Here is a 24339-nt window from a genome sequence, read left to right as displayed (position 1 = left end):
AAACTGATGCCTGAACAGCACAAACCAAACCGACAATAAGTGGTGATCTTATGTGTTCTGTAAGGGGAAGCAGGTCTTAACCAAACCGACAATAAGTGGTGATCTTATGTGTTCTGTAAGAGGAAGCAGGTCTTAACCAAACCGACAATAAGTGATGATCTTATGTGTTCTGTAAGGGGAAGCAGGTCTTAACCAAACCGACAATAAGTGGTGATCTTATGTGTTCTGTAAGGGGAAGCAGGTCTTAACCAAACCGACAATAAGTGGTGATCTTATGTGTTCTGTAAGGGGAAGCAGGTCTTAACCAAACCGACAATAAGTGGTGATCTTATGTGTTCTGTAAGGGGAAGCAGGTCTTAACCAAACCAACAATAAGTGGTGATCTTATGTGTTCTGTAAGGGGACGCAGGTCTTAACCAAACCGACAATAAGTGGTGATCTTATGTGTTCTGTAAGGGGAAGCAGGTCTTGATTCCTATATACAATCCACAGCACAAACCAAACCGACAATAAGTGGTGATCTTATGTGTTCTGTAAGGGGAAGCAGGTCTTAACCAAACCGACAATAAGTGGTGATCTTATGTGTTCTGTAAGGGGAAGCAGGTCTTAACCAAACCGACAATAAGTGGTGATCTTATGTGTTCTGTAAGGGGAAGACAATAAGTGGTGATCTTATGTGTTCTGTAAGGGGAAGACAATAAGTGGTGATCTTATGTGTTCTGAAAGGGGAAGACAATAAGTGGTGATCTTATGTGTTCGTTCTGTAAGGGGAAGCAGGTCTTGATTCGTATATACAATCCGTCCTGTAGCTCTTATGATTTAAAGTTCTAAAGTTTCAGCAAAACAAATTGATAATCAATCAACTTAATTGAAAGGAACATTAAATTATTGAACATGTTCTATGTTAATTTTCTAGCAGGATAGTCGATAAAGATACACTCATACCTGCAGGATCGCTGAAAGTATGTTATGTGCTGATTTCTGAATGAAAAACATCCTCATGTTATAAAAATATAAAAACTAAAAAGAAAAACATATACATGACAGCAACAATTGGATTCAGTCTTTTATTTTGCAGCAAAGAAATGAAAGGTAATATTTAAATTAATATGAGACAAAAAGGAGGACGTTAATATTGGTCATGGTTAGAATCAAATAACAGTTTCGTTAATACTTAATAGTCCATAGTATGTACATACTTTTGTTCATCCATTATTACAAACCATACAATACCGGTTTCTATTCTTTTAAAGCTCTTTTCCATTTTTCCATCCAAAACACCAATGATCATTGTTTTTATAAAATTCGAAAACCTGTCTTGATAAGACTTTCGGACTTTAAATCAACTTTGTATGATATCCAGGAAGACACCTCTGCTAAACATTGCACAGAAAATATACAAATCTTTAATTGACTACATTTCAACATTTACAAGACATAGATATGTTATGGGATTTTATTTTTTCCCAAATGATTATAGAATTATTCACACTCTTTAAATTGTTTAGATAGAATAGATTACATGGCTGAGCTTTAAGATTGCGTTTCACAGGACTTATGTAACAGTTTGGCATTGAAATTCTCAATTGTGAGAGCAAAGATAAAAATCCACTACCATAAACATCCTCCAACCATAGAAACGGGACTTTCGTTGAAGCGTTGTACATTTTCTGTACGATATCAATTGACATGATTGAACTGTGTCCGGCACAGTATGGAAGGAATGTCGAAAATGGATATTCTTCCAATGAAATATACCATTTGTGTCGACGACGACGTTGAGGCTTATTACGTGTAATCATTTTACATTCCAAAATATTTGATGTAGAATTGTTGTCCACTTTCTTTGAGAGATAAGGAATCAAACGGGGAACGTTTATTGTAATATCTTCGTCCATTTTTATTACAAATTTTGCATTGTTACAGAACTTATTGACCCAAAACAAACTAAAGACAAGTTTGTATGTTAGGTTTCTGTATGAATCTATAAAATTCCCTTGCACAATGTCTTTGTATATTTCACTTTCATTTTGAATATCCCGTTGAAGTGTTACATTTTTTGTCTGTCCAAGCACGAAAACATATTCAATCAGTTTATTCTCAAACTTAGATATAGATCCAAAGGTCGAACGAATCAAATGACGTCCTTCAAAGTTCGATGTTTTTATATGAACAAATACTAAAAGAAATACATCTTTCTCATAACATTTGAAAACATTGTTGAGCAAAGGAATATATCGATGTTGATGAATGAATGGGTCATTTAATTGATCCGCCGATGCATTGACATAGAAGCTTCTGAAATTATCGATGATCACTTTATCTCTTATTATTTTGTCTTTTGGTGTAATATTAGACAATGATATCTCAGCTTTAGTCCAATCCTTCTGTATATTAGCAGTAACCTGTTGAACAGTAACAGTTGATGGCAGCGTTATAATTTTGTTATCAATTTGAATATCTTTATGTCTTTCATCTATTTGTTTCTGGTCTGTTGGATGAGATGTTGAACAAACACACACAATGTTTCTGCTGTTGTAATTTGTAACTATTATCCATGAGACGATGGTAAACACATATATCACAAGTATTTTTTTTATCAACTTCATAGTTACTAAAATTCATTCATTGTCGGAAATAAATTATGAAGGATGATTTCGTTGAAGTCATGTATTCAGACTATTTAACAACAAAAAAACCCAAATATATTATTACCGTATAGATAAAACGATAAATACTTGTAATTGTTTATTTAATCCATTTAAATTTTGAATGGGTTTTTATGTTAAAACATTTCTTTTTTTATTTTATTTTTTATTGATCCTTTTGGTGTTTAAACTATAGTGCATACATACACTTTAACACGATATAAGTGAACGACATGACATGTATGGCATTGTTATACTATTGACATTATGCAAATAAGAACATTTACATTAAGTACATGATAAAGTATTATAGAAAAAAATAGAAAAATCCTATATTAGAAAAAAAATTGATTTATACCCGCGAGTCTCCTTGAACAAATTTTATCAAGATATTGAAAGCTTTTGTGTAAAACAATCAAAATTGTGTTAACTAATCATATGTTCAATTAGACCGAAAGATATTCTGCTTTTGTCACAGGTAACATGAATATTGTAAATGTAAAATAAACTCATCATAGATACCAGGATTGCATGAAATTTTAACTTTGCGCCAATATTTCAAAAATATTTAATTGTCAAAAAGTCAAAAGAGTTAATCAAAACATCTTAGGTTTTTTTTTCAATTTCATAATATTAACTTAATCCTCTTCAAGTCCTAATTCATCGAAAAAATAGTGAAAAATAAGGATGGGTCGGTTATTAAGATGTTTTAATATGAACTTCACTCCTACGTTCTACGGACAAAATATTATCTCTAAAGGCTTTCAGATATCGGAACAAACTTGGACTAGGTTATCAGTCAGTTGCACAATTTCAAATGTCAGACGATTTTGGCAGTAATATTTTGGCTTATTTGGTTTTATGCTTTCATATTTTTACGAATCATCTCATTATTAAGTCTTTCTACTTTTCAAGAGAAAGACGTATTATTTTGCGCCTGATTATTACTTCTACTACAATAATTTGTTTTGCGAGAAGATTTTATTTCGAAATATGTGGTTCGACTACTTTGTATACGATATTGAGCTGTTAATGCACTTTTAAAAATGACACTATTAATCGAACACTTTTCTTGTTAAGAGTTATCTCCCTAATCACTATTTTTGTGATCGGTACTCCTTCGCAACCGAAAAAGAAACTGACGAATCATGCCCCTCAAATTGCTCGTTTTATGTGGGGGGAAAAATGACCGAAGCAATGTCCGGAAAAATCCTTATGTAAACGTCACCTAGGGCCTCTTGATTTGAAGTCCAGGGTCCATCAGAATGAAAATGAGGCCAAAGTAAAGGTCAAATGTCATGTTCTAAATTCAGATTTTGGCTAATTATTGGTTCTCCTCAGAAACCGTATAAGATAGCGACAATTTTTTTTGAAAACTAAATCATTAGCTGCGGCATGTTGTAACACATACATTTGGTTAGAAAGGTGCGTCGACATTTAATATGGGTTTCGTCCTCATTTATGTATAACATAAAGAATGGAATTATGGTCATCATAAATTTATGATCTTGGAATAACGGTCAAATTAAATATAATTTTGACATTCTAGATCTTGAATAAAGGTAACAGTAGTATGCCGTTGTTTGAAATTCATAAATCGATTGAGAGAAAACAAAACATATACAGGTTACAAACTAATACTAAGGGAAACCAATCAAATATAAGAGGAGAACTACGACACAACAGAAACACAACACTTTAATGTTACACACACAGAAACTATAATATAACAATTTCCATTTTCCAGACTTGGTACAGGACATTTTTAGAAAAAAATGGTGGATTGAACCTGGTTTTGTGACCTTAACTATCAATTCATATTTATATGTGATAAAACTATTGGAACTTTTGTATTATGTTAATAGACATTAGACATTGAAAAATTTAGCGAATTGTGTAACAAATTACGCACGCGGGACTTTTCCTGCTGCTTATTGTAGAACAATAAACAATGAAATACAACAACATCAATGTAGGACGTCGACATTAAAAGTAGACGTGGCGTCTTGAACCCCCAATGTTATATACTAAAATCATTCTGATCCATATGTGGTCACGGCGTTAAGGACATACGATACAGTTTCGATCCCATATTGATTTTGGCGAAAATTTACATACAAGCTATTTTTCACCTAACCAATTCAAATATCTAATACAAAATATACCTGCATGTGCTAATTTTAAAGATAAGAAGGGTTAAAATAATAGACATCAAATTAATTTTTAACAAAGTTTCAGGATTTCAGGAAATAATCTTCATACGTAATCAAACCTAATGTAATTTTAATAAAGAGGAGCCAATGTACTCGTTTTCACAAATGAGTCGTATGCCCTCAAACCAATCACAACGTCATAATTTACGCGGGGTGCGATAATGGTTTCTATGCTCGATATCAATTCTATACACGATTTGCTTAATTTCCACATGTTTGGTCTCCAGTGTATTTGATGAGGATAGACTTAACATACTGTACGTAAACAGTTAGATTGGCTTTTTGTAATTATTAACCGTCATAGTTTCATACTGCAAATCTCATTTTCTTTAAATGTGAGTAAATTAATCTCTCATACAGAATTAATAACAGTTATCAATAGGAAAATTTTTAAAACAAACATATGACATTTGGTTATATCATGTCGGTTGACTAGATGTCTTATTGTAGCAGTTCAGTTTTAAGATGTGGTACAAAACTATTTATGACTATCATTAAAAATACATTACGCCTGTGCATGTTTACAATATTCGGACGTCATAAACGGGAGTTTGCTATTGTACAAAAACTGCTGCAACAGAGGAATAAACAAGAAAGACTAAAATCGAATCTTTATAAATGTTACTATCATCATCACGCTTTGGTGTGTCGAAAAGATGTGTCGGTGTGTCATCTCACTACTTTCATGCAGCTGATGTATCCAACGGTAACGGATCCTTGTCCTATCTTTTGTCCAATCTCGCTCCTTTTGTAATTCATGCGAACCCTTAGTGTTTGCTTTTGCCTTGAGTTATCGTTTTATCATCTTTTTACGCGATTTGAATAGCGCGGGAAACTGCATTCACCTTAATTTAGGTTAAGACAATTGACGTATTATTTTCAATAACATATTTTTAAAGCAACATTTCAGAAGGAAGACTAACGTAAAAAGAGATGTATACACCGTTAAGTTCATAAAATCTTCTTAATTTTTACTTCCTGTAATTAAGACATGTTCCGTATTTGAAATAATTCTTGTTCATGAAGATGAAAAAAAACCTGATGATTTCATAGGTTGATAATATTACAATCTTATTATATAGTGGAATGACCAGGGCAACACATTTTCAACTTTAATGGACCACCCTAATGCAAGATTAATTTTGATTTTTCGTTTAGAGAAACGTTTACACTTTAATTTTGGTCTGGTCGAAGAGTCGAAAAATAATAGTTGAGTTCAAAGTTCGGTAATTGAGATTTTCTTAAGTGCTTAAAAATATTTCAAGAGGGGTCATAAAAAGTAAGAAAATAAGGTCCGAATTGTGAAAGGCAAGATAGTACTCCTATAACGAAAGAATATCCAATGTATACGTCCAGGTCAATTTTTAAAAATGTAATCACCAAATGCCTAATGTTTAGGAAATTCAGGGGGACAACGAGAAAAGGCAAAAACAAAACAGATCATGGGTTTCCATTGATATTTTGTTCATAACATGTTAGTTAAAGATATTTTTCTAATTCTATGCAGGTTCTAACGAAAGAATCGAAATGTATGTTGTTTTTTGTTTGATTATATTCCGCTCGCAAGTGGCAAATATTTCACTACATAGTTGAATTAAATCGTTTAAATTAAGTACTAATATGTAAACATACATTTTTTTCTGTTGTGAACATTGAGATTGTTTGGGCAGGAATTTTACTCCGAAAGGCTTGCTACAAGGGTACTTTAAATGCAAAGTGCACAAACCAGGATTCTCATTATTCTTCACCGTGTTAAAACATAAAACATAGTCAAAGATGTAACCACCACCACTGCTATGTATATATACGCAATATTTTCCCAATATCCCTGACTTCACTAAGTTAGATCTTTCGTCGTTTAAATAGTCGTGTTTCCTCGGGAATTGGTTCATGAGTAAGATGGTTCCTTAAAAATTTCTTATCAGTTATTAAACAGCGGAAACAAACAGAAGATCGACATATCAATAAATTAAAACAGTAACTCTTAGGTAAATTCAAATCGGAAAGTCCCTCATAAGATGCAATCTCAAAAGCACAAACACACCAAAAGAATAGATAACAGCTGTCATATTCCTGATGACTTGGTACAGTCATTTCCTTGTGTGGAAAAATGGTGGATTAAACCTGGTTTGTTAGCTAGCTAAACTTGTAACTTGTATGACAGTCGCATCAAATTCCATTGTTTTGACAACGAAGTGCAAAAAAAAACCCACAGACATCAAGTCAAAAATGTCAAAACTAGGGATACAGCAGTCAACATTGTGTAATAATCTTAATCAGAATAAAAAAAAACCAAAGACGCACAAAAAGGCATATAGATAAAGCATGTTAGCAAGAATTAAAGACATTAATTAGCCATAGCACAATTACACAATGACGGGATGTATAAGTACAGAGTCCCGTCAAATGGATATCACAAAAACAGACTAAACAGTAAAAGATATTATTCATAAAGACAAATAGAATAATACTATGACACGTTATTAAGATGCTCAACCCATGTTACCATTAAATGTAGTTCAACACATCATCATTGGAACTAGCTTCAAAAATCTTTGGGCAGTTTTCTTCTTATTAGGTGGAAACATAGAACCATCGACCAAAAGAACACAAGGGTACTCACAATTTGTTCAAAGCCTAATTGCATAACTGGTTTGAGAAAAGATTTACCTTTAGCAACACCAAAATTTAAGTGAATTACCTTTATCATTACGTATTGGTGGAATTTCATGTGGCCATAACTTCATCACAAAAGATAAATGTATCATTACAATACCCTTGTATGTGATTTCATGGTAAATGTTGCTTTGGTTAGGATATATCTTTTATGTAAACAAAAACCAAAAAAAGGTAAAATATCAACATTGGGGCGATTTGAAAGGCTTTGTCTTAAATGCATAAAGCTTAAACCAGCAGCAAGGGCAACATTAATATATGACATGCTTTATATTCAACACACTATCAAAATTTCATGATGTGTATTGGATAAACTTTGTATTTAACATTTCGATTAAGGGGCCACGTCAACATTTGATGAATGCAACATGTTGAAATGTTGAAATGATGATAAAAAAAAATGTAACAGAAATGACATACAGAATGTTTAAACTACTTATAACTGTTTTTCATTGAGCATTTATTTTATGTATTTTTTTATTTTTTTTAAATAACTATTTTATTACATACTTGAAGTTTTACAATAAAACAACTTATCGTGAACTTTCTTGTAACTTAAATCCTTCAAAATCTTTAATAAAGTACTGATATTGAATTGTTGGTTTGACGTACAGTTATTCGCAGATATTTTCAGAATGCAGTACTTTTAACTACGACCTTTTGCTAAAACTCTGACCACCGTCCATTGCAAATGCGAAGGGAAAGTCGTATAAAAAAAAAAACATAAACAAACCTGCATCTAGGTGGAAATAGTTATAACGAGCAAATTAATTGCACCAAGTCATTAAAAAACTGATAAGAAATATTTAATAAACAATTGAGAATGCATGGTATTTATATAAAACATAATATGATAACTCTTTGAATTCTCTAATGTGTGCATGCTCTATATAATGATCCAATTAACCTTGACACTAACTCGAAAGTAAACTAGTTGCACCAACTCATTAAAAAACTGATAAGAAATACTTAATAAACAATTGAGAATGCATGGTATTTATATAAAACATAATATGATAATTCTTTGAATTCTCTAATGTGTGCATGCTCTATATCATGATCCAATTAACCTTGACACTAACTCGAAAGTAAACTAGTTGCACCAAGTCATTAAAAAAACTGATAAGAAATACTTAATAAACAATTGAGAATGCATGGTATTTATATAAATCATAATATGATAATTCTTTGAATTCTCTAATGTGTGCATGCTCTATATCATGATCCAATTAACCTTGACACTAACTCGAAAGTAAACTAGTTGCACCAAGTCATTAAAAAACTGATAAGAAATACTTAATAAACAATTGAGAATGCATGGTATTTATATAAAACATAATATGATAATTCTTTGAATTCTCTAATGTGTGCATGCTCTATATCATGATCCAATTAACCTTGACACTAACTCGAAAGTAAACTAGTTGCACCAAGTCATTAAAAAACTGATACGAAATACTTAATAAACAATTGAGAATGCATGGTATTTATATAAAACATAATATGATAATTCTTTGAATTCTCTAATGTGTGCATGCTCTATATCATGATCCAATTAACCTTGACACTAACTCGAAAGTAAACTAGTTGCACCAAGTCATTAAAAAACTGATAAGAAATACTTAATAAACAATTGAGAATGCATGGTATTTATATAAAACATAATATGATAATTCTTTGAATTCTCTAATGTGTGCATGCTCTATATCATGATCCAATTAACCTTGGCACTAACTCGAAAGTAAACTAGTTGCACCAAGTCATTAAAAAACTGATAAGAAATATTTAATAAACAATTGAGAATGCATGGTATTTATATAAAACATAATATGATAATTCTTTGAATTCTCTAATGTGTGCATGCTCTATATCATGATCCAATTAACCTTGACACTAACTCGAAAGTAAACTAGTTCGAGACCAACAAACACGGAAAGAAATTTCATTTGTGGATAAAACGTTATAGTTTCATAAAAACTGTAAAAAAAAAAATCGTTGACTGATTCGATCCACAAAAACATTCTTATACTGGTTAAAAGTCATATGAAACGAAGGACTGGTGAAAAATTATGTTTATCCAATTCTTGAACCCATGCATGCATATATCATTAACTTTGTGCACAATTTTGTCATTTGTTATGCATCCATATCTTTTAATCGTCAAAAGAAATGTCTCTCGTTGTTATGATGTGAAAATATGGCAGCTAATTTATTGTCGAGTTTTGAAGCCGTAGTTTACCTATTGTCACTTTAGTAAGCAATCAACAAAGAAGCATGGATATATATAGCACGTGTTTAAAATGTACAATATGATCATAATAGTTTATTTCAATGACAGATCTATGCATATTGCGATCACTGGATTTTTACGAGAAAGGTCACGATGAGTTTACTGCATATGGAAAACATATCGGCGAGTTGTACACTGAAAGCAAATAATTAAAAAAGTAAACTTCTTCTTAAATTGGAAATATAATAGAATTTTATTGAGAAAAAAGTATGTGTACATAAGTTTTATAATAAAAACTAATCATTTAGTTATAAAAAAACATATGTATATTTTTTTCAATTTGAAGTTTCATATGACTTTAAAACGATGATAGACATACTTTTTACCTACAATATGAAATCAAGCAGACCTACATCTGGTCAATATCTGTTTTCATTGGTATTTATATTATCAGGTTATATGCTCATCGACAGTCTCCAGATGTCATCTCAATGGTTAATCAGATGACGTCTAGACAAACTGCATACGAATAGATACATATTATCGAGTCCATGAATTTTTAATTGCTTATTTCTGTCTTTTTTGTAATTTGGGCATACAGCTAAGTATGATATAAAACAAATATGAGAATTTTAGTAAAATTGGTGAACAGTAATTTGACAGCTTATGACCCCCCTAAAAGAATATTGATAACATTATAATTACAACAACTCGTTTTATATTACTTTGATCACATGTGAAGGGATTAACATACTGCAATGTTATCGGTAGCAATCATTTAAAGAAATAGATATGCATCTTATAAAAGTGTTCAATATCCAAGAGAGTATCCCATAACAAGAGCAAATTGAATTTTTCAATATATTTCACATATAAGGATAAACAGTAGCAAATTGATATAATTATTGTACAAAAATATGTTTGCAAGCTGTTTGTTAACTCGTAAATTCAAATGTGTATTAAAAAAATATACCTTTATGCGGTAATAATAAGGCCATTATTTGTTTTATTTACAAAAAATGGTATCATTAACAATTCTATCCTTTGAATAGACATACTTTGACTTTTTTTGTTTCAAAATATTATATACTGAAGTCATATGAAACTTCATAATAAAAAAAAAAGGTTAATTATAATTTATGTACTTGAATGTCTAATAATTACTATTCTTAGTGTTAGTAAACTTTCATGTAAATAAAATTCTGTTTATTTCAAAATCTTTATAAATGTACTGTCATCGAAAGATTATTTTCTCGTACACTAATTCGCCGAATTTTCCTAAATACAGTCTTCTTAAATATAAAGTCTCATTAAATTTGGCAAACATTTTCTTCGTGATTTTCAAAAATAAACTGTCTGTTGGTGCTGTATATACTACTGATTTATGATAAAAACAAATACTGGTGTTTTTGTCATTAATATTGGTACCAATAATGTTCATACATAATCAAGTCAAAAGTCATTTCCACAAGCTCGAATAAACAGTCGAAAAAGCGCAACTTTTCCCAAAATGGCACAATTAGACGTCGCGAAAAAATACTTTTAACTTTGACGACTTGATGACATACCCTGCAACTGTACTATAAACCCTTAAAGAAAATATCTTAGTTTTCAATATTTCAAACAATCACATCTTGCCTATTCCCATATAATCAACACGAAGTTGACATCATACAACAGGACATGAGATTGCCCAATATTCAAAGTCTCTCAAATATTTGAATGTCAAAATAAAGTACATTTTGTGCTGGTGAAACAATGTACAAATTAACATTTTGATGATACATATATATATATATATCTACGGCGATGCTCAAGGCCTATTTGAAAATCTAACAAACATAAGAAGAGTTAATAAACCCAAAGAACAAGAGGTATAGTCAAAGCCAAAGTTTCTTAGATTTTCTGCATTTTTGATGCCATATTAACAAAAATCAATACTTCAAATTAGATAAAGTTGAACAATGTCTGGTTCCCTCACCGTAAATAGTTTTTGAATTGTTTCACTGGTATCTGTTACCTTCACTTTTTTCCAATAAAATGAATGTGTAATTTTGAACAAATATTACCAGCGATCACACGAAGTTTTGTGTATAGTTTTCTATCGTTTTCCACATTAAATAGGGATGACTTGCATTCTTAATATTATTGATGTAAAATAAATGGCGTGGCTTCTCTTTTAAACTTGCTCTTAAATCTTTTATATAAAACTTTGGTTGAACAATCTGTAAATCTGAAATCCAGGGTAAAAATCCACCACCATAGACATCCTCTAGCCAGAAAAAAGGCACAAAGTGTGTCGCTTCATACATCAGCCTTATAACATCAGCTGACATAATAGAGGAAGGTCCGGCACAATAAGGAGGAAACGTTGTAAATGGGTATTCCGACAGAGACATATACCATTTACTGCGAATCCCCCGCTTTGGTCTAGCTGCTATAACAGTACGACATTCTGAAACCTTGATTTTGTTTTGTTTATTGCTAAGATAAGGAATAAGAACAGGGATGTTAATGGTAATATCATCATCAATTTTGATGACATACTTCACATTGTCACAGAATCTATTCACCCAGAACAAGCCAAATACTCGTTTATATGTTAAATTTCTGTAGCTGTCTATAAAATTTCCTTGTATAATGTCTCTGTATTTGACACTTTCCTGTTCAATTTCTTTTTGTTGAGTATCATTCATGGTTTTTCCAAGTACGAAGACATATTTAATATGTTTATTATCATATTGTGACATAGATCCAAATGTTTTCCTTATAACATGACGTTCATCGAATTTGTATGTTGCTGAATAAACAACAACTAGCAAGAATACATATTTTTCTTTACAGTTTGTGCTGGTATCAAGTAACAAATTATAACGGTGTTTGTGAATACGAGTGTCCATAAGTTTATCGGTTGATACGTTCATATAAAAGAGTTCAAACTCCGTTGAAATATTTCGTCCATTGTATTTAACGAAAACATGGCTTCTGCTTTGTACTTTCCTCTGTATTTTCAATCTTTGTACAAACTGGTTTTGGAATTTTTGTATACTATTTGAAACGGACGTAACATTGTTGTGTATTCCTCGCTGATGTCTTAACAAATTATAAGTTATAATCCATAGAATTATTAAAGAAGACATTTTCCAAAGTATTGTTTTCCTCATTTTTATAACTTTGAGTGTTTATGTGTATAATCAATGATTAGTATTGTCTGCAGAGTTAGCTTCATTTCAATTGAAAAAAGTCCTTATATCTAAGATTTTAGAATATTTTTTAATTATGCCTTTTATTCAAAGATACTTTTGTTCATGCAAATAATCCATAACGATTATACTATATAATTTTATCATATAGATGAGGATGATTTATATGGATATCCTTCTGTTATTTTTCCGATAATCACACATTCGAAATAACTCGTTTGTTTTTACTTTCAACTTTTCCAGCTTTGACAATACGCTAGCTCACACGAGATTTCGTACTAAATATTTGCGTCTGGACCATTTAAACTAATTGAATAAATATGTCACAAATAAACAATTTATCAAACTCTCTACGAATTTAAACAAATTTCTGCTTTGAATGATTGCAACAGTGTACCTATTTTCTCGATTTAACAATTTACCACTATTATGACAACTATGGAAAGTGCACATATATTCATACGCAAGTGATATCAATTCATCAATTCTTTGTTTCATTTGTTGTTTTTATAGTGATTAAGATGATAACACAATGTTGACTGCTGTACCCTTATTTTTGACATTTTTTCCTATTGTGTCTGTTTGTTTTGTTCACGCATCGTTGACATTGTAATAGAATTTGAAACGACTGTCATACAAGTGAGAGGTTTAGCTAGCTATAAAACCAGGTTCAATCCACCATTTTCTACATAAGAAAATGCATGTAACAAGTCAGGAATATGACAGTTGTTATCCATTCGTTTGATGTGTTTGAACATTTGATTTTGCCATTTGATATAGGACTTTCCTTTTTGAATTTTTGAGTTTAGTATTTTTGTGTTTTTACTTTTTTCATATAGATATTCAAACTGAAATCAGACGTTATAAAGAAAAGATATTGATATTCTGGTGTTATTTGATAAGACAATAAACTGAACGCTGTATTTGAACATCACAAATAAGATTATTTGTTTACAGGTTGCACTTTGTAAATACAGCTGTTTCTCAAAACACACCTCTTTTGGGGAGATCTTGAATATTCATAGAAAAATAATTTTCTTTACATACTGGTTCCCAGTTATGCTCTCTATGTTCCATCTCACAGAGACATAACTTGGGAATGTTACCAGTAAATATACATGTGCAAATTGTTTACATTGAAATCTGTGGTAACCTTTCAATCGAGGTAGGGATCGTTAAGAAAATTAGTGTTAGTTTAAACTATGAGAAGTTCAGGGCATATAAACGTTGAAAATATGCCGCACAGCCCTATATTTTGACCATTGAAAAAAATTGTGGTGCATATGAACTTTCAATTCTAGGATAAGATTTTTTTCAAAACTTCATAGTAAAAGTGGTACAGTTTTAGCCGTAAAAGGAGTTTCTATGGGAAATTGCATTGTCAATATTTACAGAAATGCAACCTACAGTCCTCAATGATGTTGCAAATGTTGATATTTTCAAGATTGGCAAATACATGTATGCACCACACCGTTATATGACAGTTGTTATCCATTCGTCTGATGTATTTGATCCTTTGATTTTGCCATTTGAATAGGGACTTTCCGTTTAGAATTTTCCTGAGAATTTTTGTGATTTGGCATTTTACTTTTGCTTTCTTGAATTATGTTTTTCAGTCTTGAATGATCAACATTATTTTTTGTTTTAATGGTGTTTTGTTTTACGTATTAGATGTAATGTGTTTCCTTATTTGACGTCTAAGATCATTTTTATGTCGGTTGGAACAGTTTGTAAACTGTCTAGACAAATTTTAAGATGACAATTAGGTACTGTAAATTCAGAAAGTATTGCGTGCATTTATTATTCCGATTCTTTTTCATTTTAAACTTTTGCGATATCAAGAAAAATCCTGTTTAATCAATAGGAAAAATTTAAAACTCGTGTTTAAATTATTACCATTATAAACCTGTCGCAATATGAAAAAACAACGCAACCATTTTTGAATTTACAATATATTGTTTAGATATTGGTTCATATTACTATCTCAGATATTTTATTGTATTCTTTAAATGTTTTTTTTTTAATGTCAATTGGACACGAATACCATTTCACGTTTCACCTCAAGGCAGGACGTACACCACACGAGAAAAGAAATAATAGTATTCATACTTTTTAAATGTATATTGTTTGAAAACGAATACATATCAATATAAGGATGCCGTAATGATGGCTGCCTAAAACTGTCATATGTGCTTTATAAATCTATAAGTATCAATATTAATAATGACAAAACGAACGATTATGTTTCCATTTGCCCGACAAAAATATTCAGGGCTCAATCACAGACAGTAAAATGAGAACAAAACTGAATGAGTTGAGAAAAAGAGCAACATCTCATTGGAAGAACTGTTTGTAACCTCCATAGCTTCTATATTATTTTTTCTATGACGAATTAAGATATAGTTCCAGTTTTAAATATATCTTTATCAGTGTATATTTAACCTATATCCAAGTATCATAGCTCTCTCATTTATATCTTTGATCAGTAGAATAACAACAGGTAATTAGTCTAACGAACAATAAAAGTCAGTTCAGTAACGCAATCCTATCGAAAAAAAGAAACAACACAACGAAAGGTGCAATTGAACTGTAGCAAAAAGTACCATATAATAGCAAACTGAAAGAACACTTGTATTCTACCTTTGATATTCGACAAAAGTTGTGTTTAACACCATTTGTGAGAAGAAGAAAACCGTTGTTTTGGTACATCATAGATAGCAGACTTGCTCTTTTGTTCGCCAGACACTCATTTCGTGTAGGAAAGATTCATCAGAGTAGCTCCAATACAAAATAAGGGGAACAAAATCAGTCAAGAAGTAGGAAAACAATGTGCAAAATGTGGCATTGGTCATCTTTTATGGGGATAGAAAAAACTTAGTTTTTACAATAGTTCAAAACTTTTTAAACTGCTAATGTTCGGAAAATTACTATATTAACAGTATATTAAAAGAAATTAACATTTAACGTCAAGGAAAAAACGTGCAAACATGAGATGCTGTTTATTTCATAACATTTATTCAGCATAATCAGTGAATATTGTTATTTCTGATTGAATTATTCATATGTAGAAAAAAACAGATATGTATTATACATTTATTAAACATTAGAAAATTGAAACTTTAGATCCAGTATCAGGAAGTGAATACATGGTAAACTGATGTCGACATTCTATAATGAGTCATTTTCTAATTCCAGTTAAATATATAGAAAATAAGACTAACTGTACACATTTTTATAAATAAAATTAAAAATATAACATAAAAAAAGGATTTCAAATATATATTGTGACTTCAGTGCAGGAATGATTTTATATTAAAGACAGTTATGGGTTACTGAAAATTCAGACATGGAATAACCAGACATAATTTAAAGTAAAGGATCAGCTTTTCTTGACCAAATAGTGAAACCAGTTTTTATACTTCTATTTGGGTACCTTAGGGTATCGGAAGATAAGAAATCAAACAAAAGCGGATTGATAAATGTATTTTATCTGACGCTTAACACTGAATCGTCCGTTTATGAAAATTCCCGAAAGGGGTAACCCCTAAAAGACCCTCGTTCGGCCTTTTAATGAAGCATTTTTACAACGTTTGTAAAAATGTAAACTTTTAGAACGTTTGTAAAAATGAAAACTTATAGATATTTATTGTAGAGCTATTTCTTTTGTTCCATACAATTTGCTTTTTTAACAAAACAATAACATAAATAATCAATTCTTGAAAAAATACTCAAATCTGCACAATTATATTACAATTGTGATATTGTTCGACGATTTTTGTCTCATATGAAAAAAAAAAACTCATCATAGATACCAGAATTCAAATTTTATATTTACGCGCGTTTCGTCTACAAAAGACTCATCAGTGACGCTCGAATAAAACAACTGTTAAAAGGCCAAATAAAGTACGAAGTTGAAGAGCATTGAGGAAAAAAAATCCTAAACATTTTGCCAAATTCAGCTAATGTTACCTATTCATGCTATTGCTGAGGTAGAAAAGCCTTAGTATTTCAAAAATTCAAAATTTGTTAACAGTTAATTTATAATTATGAACAAATCAATGATAAATCATTCAAAACGCAGAAGTTCTGACTACTTGGCTGGTGATACCCTCGGGGAAATAAAATCTCCACCAGCAGTGGCATTGACCCAGTGGTTGTAAATAAACTCATCATATATACCAAGATTCAGATTTTATATTAACGCCAGACGACATTTCGTCCATAAAAGACTCATCAGTGACGCACGAATCAAAAATTGTTAAAAGGCCAAAAAAAGTACGAAGTTGAAGAGCATTAAGGACCAAAAATTCTTAAACGTTTTGCCAAATTCAGCTTATATAATCTATTCTGGAAGTGGCCGCGCATGTGTTCAGTCTTAATATTTAAATTTGTGTTGTACTTGATGATATGACATAACATACATACGGCCAAGACAGGACACGAATGTGGACACTGTCATTGTAGACATAAAACATATGAAAAGTAACGTTCTATTTTATATTTGATAGACTTTTTATATCTAAATTTGAATATGAGCGCCTTTAATGAGCATCTTTTACCAAAACTAATTGAATCGAATGAATAAATACTTTACATCATGTCACAACTCGTTCACTAGATTCAAATTGTATGCCCAAATTAACCCTATCGGACCTTCTGCTTTCATCGATTGTAAAAAATCAAAGCGAAGATTGCTCTGAGGGATACGATTGCCCTTGTTTTCATTGATACATATTTTAGTATTATTTTCAAAAATGGTTCAACCGCACGTGTAAAATGCTCGTAAAATGTAATTTACTTAATCTGAATAGTTATTCAACTTTAAAAATAGCCAATCCTTGATACAAGTGTATGAACAATGTACTTATTGTGTTTTATTTTTGTACTATCAATTCCAAGTTTACTTTCCACAGCAGTCACTGAGAGTGCGAGAAGGTATTTTACTTCGTACCTTATCACCTATTTTCCTATTTTCCTATGTGACTTCTAGGTGGAACCCCATTCCTAACTCTTCAAATAATTAATTCCTCTGGGTCAGTTGGCATGACTCCTTTCCGTACACATTCCTGTTTAAGTTGCGATCGGTTTATATATTACGACGTCTATCGACATAACGAATTAATTTTACTCGACGTATCGTTTGACGAAAGTTACTTACGGAAGGGAGACAACTCGAAGCGATAATATGGAAGACTCAACTTTGGCTGAAGGGGTGTTCTAATTACACCTCTACGTTGTGGACTACATTTATTTTAATTTAAATAATGCGCATCATTTAAAATTATGCAACAACTATAACCCTCAGCAGACAGACATAGAAAGGATCTCGTGAGTTTCAAATTAATCAATGGAGTGGGGAATCCGGAGCAACCATTCAATCTGATACCCCTTCAAGTAAAGAAAACTATACGCATGCGCATAATTACCTAAACAAACCTTAAGGAGGCTCGAGGGTATAAAAATTTCAGAAAAAAATCAAACATTTGTTTTTCATTACAAATTTTATTTATTTCCTTTTGTAGTTGTTACTTTATCATATGGTACAAAAATCATTCAAAACAATCAATTCGTGTTGGCCCTAGATGACTTTCAAAATGTATACATCATTGAAAAAGTTCCAAATTATCTCCCTTTGGTGGAAAAATGCCATTTTTTGGCTCTAAAATTGAAATATCTTTTTCAACTCGTCGGTGACCTATCTTTTTTAATATAATTTCCATATAAGCTGTACTTAAACTAATTTTTTGTAAAATTTTAGCGATTTCTGTAATAAATTTCTTTTTTTTATTTCGACATTACCTTTATTTCTCCTATTACTTCAACAGAAAAAAAACACCTTTACAAAAATGTATGCTTCTTTCGAAGGCTGATTGTGAGCGCAAATGAACGGTGACCCCATTTTTTTATTTTATTTTTCTATTAACTATAAGATAAAGTTTGTTTATAGAAAAATATAGAGAAATCCTATATAAATAATTAAGACCCGCGAACCCCCTTATTAAACTTGTGATTTGTAGCAGGACGTATATCAAATGTTAATTAAACGACCTGCATTTCTTTATGAAAACACTTAATATAAATACTGCTTAATTCTGATTTTCCGTGTTGTTAAAAACACGCATACAAGTCAAGGGAAATATCGAAACATGAAGATTATAAGAAGAACAATATGATATTGTTCTATTATATGTCATTATGATATATTTCTATTATGAATTACAATATACGTTGAACCACAAACGTCAAAATCATTCAACCGCGTAGTGGAATTAACTATTTTTGGATTCTTATAAATTCTATATATAACTTTTGGACTAGTTTAAATCTCGGTCTATTTCTTAAATTTATTCTTACATACTTTTGATTTTTTAACCCTGTATGCTAACATTCCCATGAAAATTTTAAATTTGATTGTACGCACATTGAACGACAAATTTATGTGACGTATAAAATTTTCTGACGTCAGACACTCAAATCAATAAATGTGTTCATAGATAGTAGATGTTTTTGTGTTCTGTTAAATTGTTCCTTTTAAAATTGTTAAACGATGATGACTGATGTACCCATATTTTGACTATTATATTTATTGTGTCTGTTTATTTAACGCATCAATGTAAAAATATCGGAAATTGATGAGACTGTCATTAAAGTGAGAGGGTTAGCGCTATAGAACCAGGTTTAATCCACCATTTTCTACATTTGAAAATGCCTGTACCAAGTCAGGAATATGACAGTTTTTGTCCATTCGTTTTTGATGCGTTTTGTTATTTGATTTTGCCATGTGATTATGGACTTTCCCAATTGATCTTCCTCTAAGTTCAGTATTTTTGTGATTTTACTTTTTATAGGACAGTTGTTTAAATTCAATCCTTTTGGTTTTTTTATACCATTTACAGCAAGACAATCAATCTGAGATGATTCATGATGTTTAGAATAAAACGGTTGACGTGAGGGCATGGCCCTGAGTCAATATATAGTAAAGGTCTACATATTGCTTAAAAGTAATCGTATCCTAAAAATCATGATAGCGGTTTTGTTAAGACAAATTATGGATAAACAACATTAACATTGACGGTGTTGAAAAAAGCATATATTGTGTAATAAAATAACTAAACGTAATAAATAATGCATATATAAAGCAAACGAAATATCAACCACCGAAGAACAAAGTTATTGGTGATTTCATGGGCACCCAAAAGATTAAAAAGGTCATGTTGTATCAAAAGAACTCGTCGTTTTTGTACCAACGTCATTAAAATCTGCTGATAAGTCTCGGTATACATTGTAACCTCAATGGTCAATATGTATATAAAAAAAAATATGTCAGGTTTCAAAAGTCCGAACGGTGTTCCCAAATACAGCTGATGCAATCTATTCCAATAAATAGAAAAACCTAAATATCTCAAAAATTCAAAGATTTATTTTCTCTATTTTTTTCCTATATCAATTATGTTGTCCTTACAGGTTTTCTTTAACTTGAAGTTTTAATAAAAAATAAATAAAAAACAACACCTTATACATTTCATCCGAAGCACTTTTCGGGTTTACCTTCACCAGAAACGCTCAAAGCTAAACATTTGAAAGCCAAGGATGTATAAGCATGGATATAAATTAAAAAGGACCTAAAAATAGCCAAATCCAACTCCCTAAGCTTCTTATAAGAGCCATTCAAACATATTTACTATACTTTAATTTACAACGTTAATAAAATCCTTTGTATTGAAATGAATTGAACTGCACTTTAAAGTGATCGATGACAAATATTTAAAAAATAAGATACTTAACAAAGTCATAATAAATATTTAAACAAATTTTAAAAACGGCATACAATAACAAGAGCAAATTTATTCATACAAAAGATTTCATTTAAAGGCATACAATGTAGTTTTGATCCCACGGTGATTATTTTACGAAAATAGGCGCGCAAGCTTTTTTTTACCGCGTAGTTTCTAATTTCTACTTAAAAAAAACCTTTATGTGGTACTAGTACTTTTAGAGATCCATAGGGCCATACGCTTAGAAATTTACTCAAAATTTCGGTTTCAGTTAACATTTCTATCTTTTTAATAGTATTAAAAAGAAGATGTGGTATGAGTGTCAACGAGAAAACTCTCCATCCAGTCAAGATGTATAAAAGGTAACCGATTACAGGCCACAGTACGACCTTCACCACGGACCCTGGGTTCAGACCAAACAGCAGGTTCTCGAGAGTCCCAAAATGACTAGTGTCAAACTATTCAAACAAGAAAATCAACAGCATACAAACAACGGGAAATGAGAAACACTAATGAATCACGCCAACAAACGACAACCACTGAACAACAAGCTCTTAACAATTATCTTAGAGTTTTGTAAAATCATTACGAATATCTTTTGCACATAAGTATGATTTTAATTTGACAATGATCTCCAAATTCGTTTTTTGATGTATATTTATTTATTTTATATAGGAAATCAAACAATCTTTGCTTATTTGTTCAAGTAAATTCGAACATTGGTATAGGAAGATGTGGTGTGAGTGCCAATGAGACAACTCTCCATCCAAATAACAATTTTTTAAAAAGTAAACCATTATAGGTCAATGTACGGCCATAATCTAATCAAGCGTCGTTTAAAACAGTTTGGTTCATGAACTTGTTTTTCAAGCTAAGGATTAAAATCAGTCGATTAAATTTCCCCCCAATAAGTCACAGTTCGACTTTACTGCACTTTTAGACGTGATTAATTCCAATCAGTCAAACCTTGTTTATTCCAATATAATTAACATGGCGTTTATACCATATAACAAGACATACGGGATTGCCCTTAAAATAATTGCTAGTAAATGAACCATTCAGTAATCGTCTAAAGAAATTATCATTAAATGATGAATGCAGTTCAAAATGTAAATTCACAAATGAAAACATTTTTGTCGGTAATTGTCATTTGTCAAATAGCATTAACGCTGTAAATGCGCTAGACACGCATTTCGATAATATATGTATCTTCAGTGGTGCCACCATATTTGAAAATTCAGAACTTGTTAAATATTAAGTGCCAATAAACTAAAAAGGAAATTATTTATTGCAAAAGCAGATAATTCTTGTATTTTCCCCTTTCTATCTAATTGTGTGATAACTTGACAATAAGCTAGTCTTCAAATTAGACTGACAAAATTTTATTTTTAAACGATTTAAACCCTGAACATTGTCTGGTTCACTCTACGAAATGTATGTTCATCTGTGAACTATATGGTCAGATTATAAACGATTTAAACTGTTTTATCTGCTAATTCTTAATACAAATTTCCAACAATAAATAACATTTTAGTTTAGATTAGTTTAACAGGTGATCACAAAAATATCTTACTTGCATTTACACAAATGATTTTGTGTATAATTTTCAATAGTTTTCCACATAATATAAGGATGACTTGCATTTTTAATATTATTGATGTAAAATAAATGGCATGGCTTGTCTTTCAAACTTGCTCCCAAATCTTTTCTATAACATTTCGGATGAACTATATGTATACGTGAAATCCAGGGTAGAAATCCACCACCATAGACATCTTCTAGCCAAATAAAAGGCACAAGGGTGGTCGCTTCATACATTTCTCTGATAACATCTGTAAATCTGAAATCCAGGGTAAAAATCCACCACCATAGACATCCTCTAGCCAGAAAAAAGGCACAAAGTGTGTCGCTTCATACATCAGCCTTATAACATCAGCTGACATAATAGAGGAAGGTCCTGCACAATAAGGAGGAAACGTTGCAAAGGGATATTCAGAAAGAGTCGTGTGCCATTTATTACGAGGTTTACGGTACGGTTTGATACCTATAAGATACAAACATTCTAAAACCTTAGTTTTGTTCAGTTTATTGCTCAGATAAGGAATAAGAAATGGTATGTTAATAGTAATATCATCGTCACTTTTTATGACAAAAGTCACATTGTTACAGAATCTATTCACCCAGAACAAGCTAAATACTCGTTTATATGTTAAATTTCTGTAGCTGTCTATAAAATTTCCTTGTATAATGTCTCTGTATTTGACACTTTCCTGTTCAATTTCTTTTTGTTGAGTATCATTCATGGTTTGTCCAAGTACGAAGACATATTTAATATGTTTATTGTCATATTTTGAAACAGATCCAAATGTTTTTCTTATAACATGACGTTCTTCAAATTTGTATGTTGCTGAATATACAAGAACTAACAAAAATACATGTTTTTCAGTACACGTCGTTGTTCCCGTATCAAGTAACGAAGTATATCGATGTTTGTGAATTAGAGGGTCCATCAGCATTTTTGTTGATACGTTGAGATAAAAGAGTTCAAACTCTGTTGTGATACGTCTTCGTTGTATCGTATGACTTCCCGACTTCTGTTAAGTATTTTAAATTTTGTTCCAAATTGTTTTTTTAATTCTGGTGAAATATTTAAAACGGACGCGACATTGGTGATCGTTTTTCGCTGAATTCTTGAATTGTAAATTAAAATCCATAGAATAATAAGTACAAAGGGAATATTCCAAAGTATTGATTTCCTCATCACATAACTTAAAATAGTGCTTTATGTTTTAACAAATAGAGGTCATTAACTTAGATTAGAGCTTATAGACTACACTGTGTTATCATTTTGCGTGGTGAATAATGGATGGTATCGTGTGTACCTTACGCCCAAGCTGGATTTAAAGAAGTTCCTGATACATAAAAAGTTAAAGATATTCTCATTTACACTTGTTTTTTATATCCTGTTTTTATTCATGTAATCGATAGGAAGATTCCGTTGAATAATAGAAGTTGAACATGAATCTTTAACATTTGTATTCTGCAAATATTAGCTATTGTATAAATGTCAAGTTTTCAACATTTAAAGATGACATATCTTTTCATTCCTCAATAAGAAATCGTATATGCAGGGGAGGGTTACACTTTTACGTCTTTAAAACATTAAATGTCTGTGTATATACAAGTCTAAATTGTAAACAACGTACAAAACTATGATTGCGTTGGATAAAAACCGCATGTAAAACATTTCGTTGTAATGGGGTCAAAATACAACACAAACAACATTTTTCAAAAGACCAAAAGAGTCAAAAAGTAGATTATAACAAAACGCATTTGACTAGCAGGTCGAACAACTGATGTTTTTAAACCCTGCTGACTGCCATTGACGATTGCCAAATAAATTGATCGCAAGATGTAACAAAATGGATCTTAATATCAATTTAATACTAAACAGAAAACAATAAACTTGCTGCAAAGATGTTAAACCACAAACAATAAGGTGCAAAATATAGTACACCATATCTGGATTTTTATAATTAATGTCTCTTCAAGGATGTGTTATCAAAACCGGGTATTTCGAAAGCCATATAATGT

The 24339-nt window shown here is 31.0% G+C and overlaps 3 protein-coding genes across 3 annotated transcripts; all 3 read right to left on the bottom strand.

Annotated features, from left to right (window-relative positions):
• Positions 1-1053: 1053 nt before the first annotated feature.
• On the bottom strand, positions 1054-2892 carry LOC139521026 (beta-1,3-galactosyltransferase 1-like). Its single transcript, XM_071314198.1, has one exon. The coding sequence runs from the start codon at positions 2607-2609 to the stop codon at positions 1422-1424; it is 1188 nt and encodes a 395-aa protein (XP_071170299.1). The 5' UTR covers positions 2610-2892; the 3' UTR covers positions 1054-1421.
• Positions 2893-11842: 8950 nt separating this feature from the next.
• On the bottom strand, positions 11843-12463 carry LOC139521605 (beta-1,3-galactosyltransferase 5-like). Its single transcript, XM_071315083.1, has one exon. The coding sequence runs from the start codon at positions 12461-12463 to the stop codon at positions 11843-11845; it is 621 nt and encodes a 206-aa protein (XP_071171184.1).
• Positions 12464-22523: 10060 nt separating this feature from the next.
• Positions 22524-23892, bottom strand: LOC139521603 (beta-1,3-galactosyltransferase 5-like). Its single transcript, XM_071315082.1, has one exon. The coding sequence runs from the start codon at positions 23259-23261 to the stop codon at positions 22524-22526; it is 738 nt and encodes a 245-aa protein (XP_071171183.1). The 5' UTR covers positions 23262-23892.
• Positions 23893-24339: the final 447 nt, after the last annotated feature.

The sequence above is a fragment of the Mytilus edulis genome, chromosome 4 (genome assembly GCF_963676685.1).
Source record: "Mytilus edulis chromosome 4, xbMytEdul2.2, whole genome shotgun sequence".
NCBI classification, from domain to species: Eukaryota; Metazoa; Mollusca; class Bivalvia; order Mytilida; family Mytilidae; genus Mytilus; species Mytilus edulis.
The sequence above is the reverse complement of the archived record's forward strand: the minus strand, read 5'-3'. Positions and strand labels throughout refer to the sequence as shown.